The sequence below is a fragment of the Nycticebus coucang genome, chromosome 8, assembly GCF_027406575.1.
Source record: "Nycticebus coucang isolate mNycCou1 chromosome 8, mNycCou1.pri, whole genome shotgun sequence".
NCBI lineage: Eukaryota > Metazoa > Chordata > Mammalia > Primates > Lorisidae > Nycticebus > Nycticebus coucang.
The window spans coordinates 105179632-105191980 of record NC_069787.1 but is presented as its reverse complement, the minus strand read 5'-3'; the positions used below and the strand labels follow the sequence as shown (position 1 = coordinate 105191980).

At 34.8% G+C, this 12349-nt stretch overlaps 1 protein-coding gene across 3 annotated transcripts in view; it reads right to left on the bottom strand.

Annotated features, from left to right (window-relative positions):
- Positions 1–12349, bottom strand: part of ARMC8 (armadillo repeat containing 8) — a 106970-nt gene that overhangs the window by 74511 nt on the left and 20110 nt on the right. For 2 of the 3 annotated variants that reach the window (XM_053599009.1, XM_053599008.1), the window contains exon 2: positions 7650–7726. The exons of the other annotated variant lie outside the window; for it this stretch is intronic. In XM_053599009.1, coding sequence (XP_053454984.1) covers positions 7650–7726 — 77 coding nt within the window. The remainder of the gene's footprint in view (positions 1–7649; positions 7727–12349) is intronic. 3 annotated transcript variants of the gene reach the window in all.

Below are 12349 nucleotides of genomic sequence, written 5' to 3'. Positions count from 1 at the left end.
CTCAAAGGGGTAGGGTGCCAGCCTCATATGCCGGAGGTGGTGGGTTCAAACCCGGCCCCGGCCAAAAACTGCAAAAAAAAAAAGGCCCCTATGCTTATATTATCACAGTACTACCAATCAAATTATAGTAGATTTTCAATCTGGTTATCTGACTTCTTTATTAGATTGTTGGATCCTCCCAAGCAATGACATTATTCATCCTTATATACATACCCCCACACTAGGATAATGCCTGGTACTAGGCAGGCACTCATTTTATGTTTGTTGAAGGAATTAATCCTCCTAGGTATCTGGTTATGTAAGACTGAACAGGGTAGAAGCCACAGGAATCATTAACACGAAGGACATTTTGAGGAAGCAGTAAACAGGATGATTAAAAGGTATAGGATATGAGATATGTGACATGTCCTGAGTAACTAACTACTTCATGTCTGGGCACCTAGGTACAGAAAGCACTAGGAAGCTTGGAGGAGAAATCCCTTAGCAAGGCAAGGATCTATCTTGACTTTAGATATAACGAATTATCTCTGAGGTGAAATAAGCCTAAAAAGTAAGCCTTGGGGATATCCCATTCTCTGGGACAGAGGAAGTCAATATTACGATGTTACAAACATGCATTTGTCCAAGAACACTTTCAGCTAAAATCCAGCTAAAAATCTCAAATGTGCACACTAAGCAATGGACTTCTTAAGAAGTACCAATTTTTACATGGAGGTTAAACTTTCTATCTCACTTACTTTTTTTGCTCTGAAAAAGATCAATTTTAGCGTGGTAGATAAAAAGGGCTTGAACATTAAAACACTTACAGTGCCTATTACAACATGTCTAAATTAGAACATTATTAGAGTAATAAAAACCAAGAAAGTAAACACTGAACATTTCTGTTAACATAAAGTATGAGCATAGTTATTCCTAAATAGTCAAAAATAGCAGAATTTTAACTGAAAACCTAATATCATCTAAAAATATTATCTTTAAAAGTATTAAAGGCCAGAGCCTTAAGCTAAAGATCAATTATAGATACACTTCACTTAATGACAAGGACATGTTCTGAGAAATGCATCGGTAGGTGATTTTAAGGTGCGATCATCACAGAATGTTTCTAGCCCACCATTACACAGAGGTTATGTGGTCTAGCTTACTGCTCCCAGGCTACAAACCCAAACAGCATGGTATTGTACTGAATACTGTAGGCAATTACAACAGAATGGTAAGCATCTGTGTATTTAAACACAGAAAAGGTACACTAAAAACATGGTATTGTAATCTTAAGGGACCACTGTGGTATATGCGGTCTGTCTTGGACTGAAACACTACTATGCAGCACGTGACTGTGTATCATTTTTCATTTTGAACCAGTATGACTTATCATTTACCTAAGGCAGCTCTTGTTTGGAATGCTCTATGTTCATTTTCGGCCTAATTAGTGTGAAGTAGCCAAAAAGTACAATGGATACTGAAAACTAAAATCTGACTATAAAGTATGACCTACTTATGAAAATTCACTGTTTGTAAGATATTCATCTGTAAAGGGGCAGCACCTGTGGCTCAGTTGGTAAGGCGCTGGCCCCATATGCCGAGGGTGGCGGGTTCAAACCCGGCCCTGGCCAAACTGCAAACAAAAAAAATAGCCGGGTGTTGTGGCCGGCGCCTGTAGTCCCAGCTACTCGGGAGGCTGAGGCAAGAGAATTGCTTAAGCCCAGGAGTTGGAGGTTGCTGTGAGCTGTGTGATGCCACGGCACTCTACCGAGGGCCATAAAGTAAAACTCTGTCTCTACAAAAAAAAAAAAAAAAAGAAAAAAGATATTCATCTGTAAAATAAAGGAAAAATCACATATTTGCAGGTAGCTAGAATAAACAACATGGTAAACCACTTATGAAATTATTTGGACTTTGAAAATTACAAGTATACTCACTGCTCTGTCCCTAAAATAATAGTTACTATAATGCTGTTTTTGGAGAATGTAATGTATCCAAATATTCAAACAAAAGAAGCTTTTAAGGTTATCAAGTATGATTAGGGAATGAAGAATATTCATATTCCAAATTAAAGTCACAATTGTGAATTGCCAGTTTTAAAAGAATTAAATAATGATGATCTATTATTCAAATTAAAGTTATTTTTAGCAATGCTTTGACTCAGGACACTCTTGAGAAATGGATAGCGAACTTCAGCTCAAGTAAACTTAGACATTTACTAGATATCAACTACATGTATAAACTGCAAAGAACAGACTTCATAGTAGTTTAGTCTAGTCACATAAGCAAATAATTACTCTTGTGATGTAGATTTTTAAAACATACAGTTCTGATTTGCATAAAATCACGAAAATTTCAGTATAAATATTTAATTTTCTTTTCACAGCATCTTATGGTTCCTAATGACAAGTGTATAATTTTGAAAATTAAACACTGGCTCAGAAATTAGAAATTTATTGTATTTAAATCTTTGTTTTATCAATATATGATTACAAATCACCTTACATTCTCCAAAAATGACAGAGTGGAATGTAATAACTGCCTCAATAATAAATACCAAAACACTTTTGTAGCATGCTAATTTTGTATATGTAATCATCCCAAAGAACATAAAAATGTTAGAATATTATGGAACGATATGACAGGATATATGTAGGTGATTTATAAATATGAAAAGACCTACATACACGTATGCATACAAATAGACAGGTATTTTTGATGTTCAAAGTTAGTATCACATACATATCTTAAATATAAACAGTTTGTGTCCATGGGCAAACACTAAGTCAGTTTGATTTAATAAGTTCTGGATAATTCCACCTTCCCTTTTAACCATAATTCTCTAAATTCTGTTTTGGAATACATAGTTTTAAGTAAGAGATCACACATCGTATTTGGTATTAAAGTCATCTTTGTATATGTTTTCCATAACACTTTAAAAAATAACTGATTAAACAGATTCGGAAGACAATATTTTAAAAAGATACTTCTTTTTCAGGATATTTTGAATTTCCTAAAACTTAACCCTTTAACAAAATAAAACTGCTCAAAAACCTAAGACTTCATTTTATGAGAAATCCTATCTTTAGCGCATACAAGAAAATGAGACCTATCTATATGCTACTGAAATCAAGACACAATTTCCTGAAAACAGGAAATTAAATAATTGCTATCAAACTCATGCTATTACTACATTAAAATACCTCAAAAGATACTTTAGAAATGAATTCTAAAGTGAAAACTGCAGAATTCTATAGCATCCACAAATGCCTGACCAAATTCACCAGAAGGCTAGTCTAGCTTTCCAATTCTATTCAACTTTGAAACTATAAAGCCAGCCACATTTATTTGTATCATCTTTTTCCTTTCAACAGATAATATCAACACAGAACCTCATAAGGTTATCTGCTGATCTTTTCATTGAGGATCAATACTGTAAAAACCAGATCAATTTAGATATGTTAAGAAAAACACACATACAATGTTGAAGTAGTTTCGATTCATGACCTACAAAAACAGTTGAAGTTATTCTTCAACTAGGAGATTTAACATGACTGAACCAATGCCATAATAACTTCACACGAAAAAGTCCAGCAATTGATTTTTAAGTTACATTCAGATCTCCACAATAGAGGAAGCTCTGAATTTGAAATACAGGGTAGTTTGTGACTTTCTGTAGTTGCAAAGGCTAATTTATGACCTACATAGGAACCCATCCCACCCCTCTTTCCGCTCATATCTTACTCTGTTAACTAATGATCTCCTATTCAGTTATACATATAAAATTTTGCTCTTTTGGAGAAAAAGATTTGATTTTGTGTCCAAACCTCTTCTACAATAGGATCATTCAAGTTTATGCTAAATATTGTACTACTAACAATATTTAACACACTAACATATATAACACACTAGAGGGAAAAAAAAATCAAAGAAATTAGAAGTTTCTTTAAAGTGAAAAAGTTATCCCTATATAATTCCTCATTCTTCAAGAACTGAAATTCAGCAGCTCTGATGCTTAACATTTTTGAACAGGGGCATACTCAGTGACTAGGTAAAATGGTCTTTTGCGATGTGCGTTTATCTGCAAAGTTCCGTAATCTTAGGGGTAGAGCTATAGCTCTAACCCAGCTGAGCAGACTAGTTATAAACTATGATGAAAAATTCTATTTCACTGACTTTCCCTGCTACTGTGTTATATATGTTATCTATCTATCTATCTATCTATCTATCTCTGCCTATTAGAGATGGGGGTCTTGCTATGTTGTCCAGGCTGAACTCAAACTTCTGGCCCCAAGCAATCCTTCTGCCTCAGCTTCCTAAGCTGGTCAGACTAGATGTGGCATATGATCACAATTTTTATTGAGAAAAATCAAATTTAATGTAGCTAGAAAAATGATAAAATTCTGGTTAGCCTGTAGTCAAAGCTGTAATTCTTTTCGAATCTTTTATGTTCATCCAATTAAATATTTTGTGTCTAAAGCTATTTTAGCTTCTGTCTTTTCCTTCCCTAAAATTAGTAGGCTACTATTGGTTGTTTATACTCTATGGCCACCTTCTTTCTACCTACCTATTTTGGTTTAGTAATGGTCTGTGTGACACAATGGTGACTATGTAATATGTGTGAAAAGGAAATAATTGGCCAACTCTCTTTTCCTAAATATAATTTGGGTTCCCTTTTTTGTCTATCAATATTGTGTTAAACAGAATTACTTAAAAATAGATGAAATGTTAAAAGTAAATTCACTTTCCATTCTCTTGGCCATGTACAATTAATTTTTAGACAGTGATAAAGTTCAAGAAAGAAATAAGTCAAAAAAATACTTCTATCTGGAGAAAAGGAAGCTTTATCAAATCATACTATGTACAGGGTATCTATAAAGTTCATGTGCAATTTAAATACAAATATAAATTTAAAAAAATATATAAATTTTAAATTACACACGAACTTTATGGATAACCTATATATTTCCATAAGATCAGCTCTACTCTAACATATAAAGTGGAAAAAATATTGGATGATCTGATCCTTTCAAAGTATAAACAAATTTGAGTATTGTAAGTAGTAATAATATTTGCTGGAAGGAGGTATCATTTGCATTCTCTTGCTTGAGTTAAGAATTCTATTCCCTCTTCCTCTTCTACTTCACTTTAAACTTTTTTAACTGTTTACTTCTTTAATTGAAGTTTTCCTTTTTCTTCTTTAAAGAGAATCATCTTATTTTTGAAATTGTTTTGAGGCCTATAATCCCTAACCACTTAAATGCCAGTTGATGAGTATCTATAACATATCAGGCATTGAATTTTATAATTCTGACTTAATTTTCGCAATAAACTGGCAAGATGGGTAGCATTGTAACTCAAGGAAATTAGGTAACTTGTCCAAACACACAACTAGGAAGGGACCCCACTAGAAAATGTCAGAACCAGGAATTCCAACCCACTATTGTCCAATTTCAAAGCCTGTGCTCTTTGTACTCCACTATCCCTTCACATAAACAAACTTTGCCTGTCTAGCCAATAGCTAATTAAGTCTGAGACTTAATATTTATCAAGAATACCTAAGGCTACCAAACTACACCTTAGCTGCTTTGTTATAATTCAGTCATCCCCAAGTTCTCTTATTTCTTGATATTCTACCAACATTTGAGTAGCTAAGGTATTCTTCAGTAAATAAAAAATTTCTCAAAGTGACAAGTGACACTTGAATTAGCTCCTCATATCAGATACAATTCAAGATACAAGTTTATCACACAGAATCCTAGGTTAATAAATTTAGCTTTCTCCTAAATAACCATAGTAGCACTTATAATGACAACATCATTTTCTAATATCACTTCTTGAACATTAAAGATCTAATATTTTCAACAAATTATTTATTGAGCAATATTAAGTGATAATTAGATATCCTTATATAAAACTACCTGGCTGTGTGTAAGGAATACCTGGTTGTTGAGAAAGAGTGTTAAATTAAAACCTAACACTCAACTAAATTGTGTGTGTCTGACACAACTCAAACTGATTTACTTATTTTATGGAGCAACCCCTTATTTTTACACAGTTTGACGAGGAAGTTTTTTTTCAAATTGATTTGTAGCTCAAAGGAGTAGGGCGCTGGCCCCATATGCCAGAGGTGGTGGGTTCAAACCCAGCCCCGGCCAAAAACTGCAAAAAAAAAAAAAAGATAGATTTTGGTACCACTTTTCCTGGTAATAATCAAACTAGTCTAAAAGCTGATTAAATCATTATAAAATCTCTAGTTAAGAAATAAGAAACATCATATCTTGTTATTTCTGTAAACTGAGATGATATGAAGGTAAGTACCAAGTATCTCCCGTGGGTCTCAACCAGGTCCTCACTTTGTCTTCCACCTCAACTGAATAGCCAAGCAGTTTTAATCATTTTTATCTCCATTCCCTTTATAAATTCACATCTGCAAGACATCCCTCCTACAATGCCCAGGGGGAGGTGGTGTCTGAAGAAATGTATCAACAACGCATCCTGGACCAAACATGCGGCTCATGCCTGTAATCTTGGCACTCTGGGAGGCCAAGGCCTAAGGATCACTTGAGCTCAGAAGTTCAAGACTAGCCTGAGTAAAAGGTTCCATCTCTACTAAAAACAGAAAAACCAGTTGGGCGTTGTGGTGGACACAATGTAGTCCCAGTTACTCAGAAGGCTGAGGCAAGAGAATTGCTGGAACCTAGGAGATGGAGGTTGCTGTGAGCTAGCCTGATGCGATGGTACTCTGATGGTGCTCCAGCCCAAGCAAAAGAGTGAGACTATCTAAAGAAAAAAAAAAAACAAAAACAAACAAACAAAAAACAATGTATCCTAGCCTTACCAGGGTTGAGCAAGAATTAAGGTAGTATTAATGGGATAGGAGAAGAAAGAGACTCACTTATTTGGGCCCTCATCATTACACCAAATATATCTTATCTTGACCCTTTTGTGTGTCCTTTACAGCAGTGGATCCCAGGTTGGATTTAAAGAGATTCAGGCTAAAACTTCTTCCTTACAACATACTAACAGCATGATAATCTAAAACTCAAAAGGAAAGGAAATTCATCTTTCAGTCGCTTGAAATCTTACTCCATTTGTCCTGCTTAATTTTTAAAAAGCATAATCAGTTTGTGCTTCCTCTCACATTTCTTTTCATTAAAAACAAGGAAATTTTAGAGAAAAGAAGGACTCTTAGATAATGAAGAGTTTATTTAAATTTTTTGATGACTGCTTTCTAAATTCTGATACTTAAAAACATTAACAGGAGACTCAAACCTCGGCGACAACTAATGAGTTAACCCAAAACAGAACAAAACAAAACAAAACAAAACTGCTTTGCACTTTTTTAAAAAGACCATTAATTTTATTCTCTTGCTTTTGTGGATATTGTGATAGCAGAAGTATTCGCCAAAGGAAAATTTTCTAAAAATGTACAAGTATTCTATCAAAAAGTGAAGCTAACCATGTGAGATAACAACTATCCAAAAGACAATTCTTTACAATAAAATATTAAAAGTCATGAATGTCAAGCAGTCTTTCCAAAAAGCAGCCAAATGAAAAGAAAAAAGTTACAACCCTGCATTTTCACAATTATGTGTATAATATTTGGCAGATTACAGCATGAAAACAAGTAAGACTTTTTGATACACTCTTAAAGGCATACTACTTACATGACACCTTGTAGAACTTTCTGGGGATCAGGGTCAAATAGCCTGTCAACATAGTGGCGACTGCTAGCTGTTACTTCCTAGAAAGTGGGGGGAAAAATTATGACATCTGAAGCCATGCAAATCACAAATTCACAGTATCACCTATAACATCAAAAAGCTACATAATCTAACTTAAGGTAAATGCATTTAAATTTCTATAAAATACCTATCTCTGCCTCTTTATGATATGGGATGCTTAATTGGTGATTTTTCTCTTTCAAGTATCAAAATAATTAGAAACTGTAATTCTCATTTCAAGATGTCTAAACATCAGTATTTTTCTAAGAACATCCAATTTTCAAAATAACAAAGTCCATGAATACTACAAATTTTGTAATGCCTTGAAACTGGCAGAAGAATTTGGAATACAACATAACTACAAAACATATGATAACTTCATTTAAAAGTCAGAATATATTTTTGTAAATATTAAATCAGTCTGAGAAAAGATTGTGACAAGAAGATAAACAAGGCTGGGTGTGGTGGCTCATGCCAGTAATCCTAGCATTGTGGGAGGCTGAGGCAAGTGGATAGCTTGAGTTCAGTTCAAGATCAGCCTGAGCAACAGTCAGACCCTGTCTCTGAAAATAGTCAAGCATTGTGGCAGAAGCCTATAGCTACTTGGGAGGCTGAGGCAAGAGGATTGTTTGAGCCCATGAGTTTGAAGTTGCCATGAGCTAAGACGCCAAGCACTCTACCGAGGGTGACAGAGTAAGATTCTATCTCAAAAAAAATAAAAATAAAAATAAGACAATATCCAAGTCTCATTAACAACTTAGCTACTAGTCAGTAGGACCTTTGTAGTGAGCCCATCAAGCTTTACCAACAGAACTGGGTATATGTGTCAAAAGCAAACTAAGTTTCTTCATTAACTGCTGCTGGATGCCACACACATATGAATGTTTCTTCTGTTTAGTACACACTAAAGGGGAGAAAATCTGAGTCTCAATCAAAGAAAGGGGTGGGAACTTCATGGAACAGTCTATAAGAAGTAGTTTAGGTATAAGAGGAAGGCCTTTAGACTAACTTAGAAGCTTAACTGCTAAAGAGCAGAAATAAGTAAAAAATAAAAACTAAACAAAAGAGGTGCCATACTTTCTGTGAAGGAACACAATTAAGGATTAGGGTAATTTACAGGCCCAACAGAGCTGTAATCTGAATTAGACAAGGACAGATAAAGCAGAGAGGGTATAAAAAGCAAAGGCAGACACTTACCTCTTTTTATTTGTATTGTGGAATTTGCCCTATTATGTAATTTCTTATAACACATATTTGGGAATAATATTTTCAATATTTAATTTTCAATACTTAACATTATTAGAAATAAAGAGCATATATTTAAGAACCAGAGAAAAAGGAGTTTTGTCCCCTATTGAAATATCCTTATTTACTATCACCCTTTGACAATAAATTATAGGAAAAAAGAAATAAATAACTTTCTCAGTTTACTTAGAATCCCAAATCAGTTAGAATTGCCAAGATACAATACCAGCTTAAATTTCTGAGTTATCAAAAATAACTATGAAGAACAACACAAATTATAGTTTTCTGATAATAGTTAACCAAATTCAAAGCATGTTTTCATATTTTGAACTTGAAAAGTATCCTCATAGACAACTCAAAGACCTGCCTATATTATCTGCCCTTTTTATAAAGAACAAACAGTGGGAACAAACAAGCAAAAATGATGAAAACTCTTATGCTCATTAGAATACCATTAAAGCACCTGCTCCTGGGGTCTATTTCCCCCCAAATAACAAAAATCGCAGTTAGGAGGACTCAGTAATTATCTGTCCAATCCCTTCCTATGATCTTTATCCGTTTGTCAGATAATCAAATGTTAAGTAAGGACACAAATAACTGTACAATACATCAAGAAACAATATATCAAGAGCAAAAGTTAAGAGTAAAACTGAAAAAAGCATCTCTGTAATACAAACAAGTTAAGTTTTGCCACTCCATTTGAGTACCTTCTCATATGTCTTCCTAGCTTTCTAACTAAGTTCTTTTGAGCAAATCAGACCCTAAGCCTCCAACCTATCAAGGAATTGATCTTTGATTTTGCATCCTCTCCACCTTTACTCCCCATGGCTCTACATCTCATCTCTTGATTTTTTTTAAAGATACCTGGGTTTAAGACATGTACCTTAACAACATGTAAATTTTCCTCATTAATAGCAACTCTCTTGGCTGCTCTGTGCCTGGTTCATTCAAAACAACATGTACTGAGAACCTATAGCAAGGAATTGAGTAAAGTATTAAAGATAAATTTATCTTTACTAAAGAAAAATTTAGTAAGGACAGTCCCTGCCCTCAAGAATTCCCACCCTCTTATAATTCTGTTTACATGATTGTGTTCCCTACTATAATACAAAATCATAAAAGGCAGCACTGAGGCGAGAGCTAATGAACTGGAGAAATCAGAGGTGGCCTCCCAGAGGAGTTGGTTTTGGAAAATGAATAAAAGTATGTCAAAATGGACAAGGGAGTCAGTATCACAATCACAGCCTTAGGGCATACGAACCAACACATGTAAATCATCAGCAAGTATACCATTTGCTGGCACTGAAAAAGAACAGAGGTTAGAGAGGCAGCCACAGAAAGTAAAACACAGAAGGCCAACCAATAGGTGGCCCATACTTGGAGATTTCAGACTGCCTTTTGATCAAAGTTCTATGTTAGGTGTCAAAGAATACATAAGAAGACACTGAGGCAGAACCTTGAACTCAAGAAGCTTATGATCTGTAATAAGTTGTCACGTAGATAAGAAATGATCACCTAAGCTACCTAGGAAGCAAGCATGCTCAGGGGATATAGCCACTTACTCAATTTTATTTTACTCTGTACTTTTGGCTGACATATTCATTTGTCTGTCTGTATGGGACAATTCTCATATTTCACTGCTTTCCATTGTAGATCAGGTCACCTTTCCCCTCCCAGCTTTCTCCTTTCAGAAGCCAGCTTGAAAATTTAAGAACTAGGGAGAGAGAGCAATCAATTAGTATAGATATTAAACAGGTTGGTCAGGGAAAGCGCTCTAAAAAGGTGATATTTGAGCAAAGACCTGAAGAAAGTGAAGAAATAAGTTACGCGTCTATTTGGGGCAGAGCTTTTTAGGTAAAGAAAACAGCAAATGCAGTGACTTTGTAATAGGAATTCTCTGCCATGATCAAAGAACAGGAGGCTCTGATGGCTGGAGCAGAATGAGCAAAGGAAAAAGCAGCAGGAGATGAGGTCAGAGAACAGGAGCCAGATGGTAAGAGCTGCACTGTCTAACACGATAGCCAAAAACCTCGTATGACATTTGAAATTTGGAATGTGGCTTGAAACTGAATTTTATTTAACTTTAATTAATTAAAATTAAGAAGCCAATACTGGATTTAGTCACTTAAAAATTTTTAAGAATGGCTTGAAACGACTTGGATATGTTAGTCAACTTTTCCAACTATAAATTTTAAGACTGATTATAAATCAATTTTATAATTGATTTAAATTTTATGAATCAATTATTTACAATAAAAATTTAGCATCTAAATTATATCATGTACACATCAGATTTTGAAGACGATATTAAAGTAAAATAATTTCATTAATTTCTTATTACAGATTACCTGTTAAAATAACATTTTGCTATGCTGGTTTAAATAACATCAAAATTAACAATATTTTCTTTTTATTTTTGATAGCTTGGCTGGTAGAAAATTCTAAATTACATTATATGGCTTGTATCATTTTTCCACTGGACAGTACTGGTATAGAGCCTTGTTGGTCATTGTAGGTTCTGGATCTTTATGGTCTGAGTTAGGAAGCCAGAGGGTTTTGGGAAAATAAAGGCATGATCTGACTTATGTTTTTAAAGGACTATTCAGGTTGTAATTTAGGAATACAATGTGTAAAGAAGGGAAAGTAGCTACAGGACAAAAGCAGGGAGACTGGGTAGGAGGTTATTTGAATCATCAGAAATGTTACTATTTCAAAGATGACAGTAGCCTGGAGTAGTGCAAATATTGTGGAGATAAGATTCACTCAGTTTCCAGATAAATGTTGAAATTAGAAATGACTGTCAAACTGGACATATTATTAGACTAGATATAGGGTATGAAAGAAGAAAGGAACTTAAGGTTTTTACTTGAGCACCTAGAAAGTTGTCCACTAATGAGAAGAGGAAGACTGCAGGAGTTGCAGGTTTGAGTGGGAAGTTCAAAAGGAGGCCAAGGCAGGACGATCACTTGAGGACAGGAACTTGAGACGTGCCTGAACAACATAGCAAGACTCCATCTCTACAAAAAATGGTAAAAAATAAGCCCGGCATGGTAGCACAAGCCTGTAGTCCCAGCTACATGGGAGGCTGAGTCAGGAGAATTAATTAAGCCTAGGAGTTGGAGGTTGCAGTGAGCTATGATGACACTCCCACACTCTAGCCCAGGCAATAGAGTAAGACCCTGTCTCATTAAAAGAAAAAAAAAAAAGTTCAGTTTTGGACATGTTAAGTTATTGACAATCCTATCAGACGTCCGAATGAGGATGTCAAGCTGGCAGTGGATATGTAAGTCTGGAGTGTAGGAAAAAGCTGTGGGCTGAGGTGCAAATCGGGGTATTGTTGGCATAAAAGTGGGATAAGTTCACTAAGGTGACCATGGATAGAGCAAGACCTGAAGACT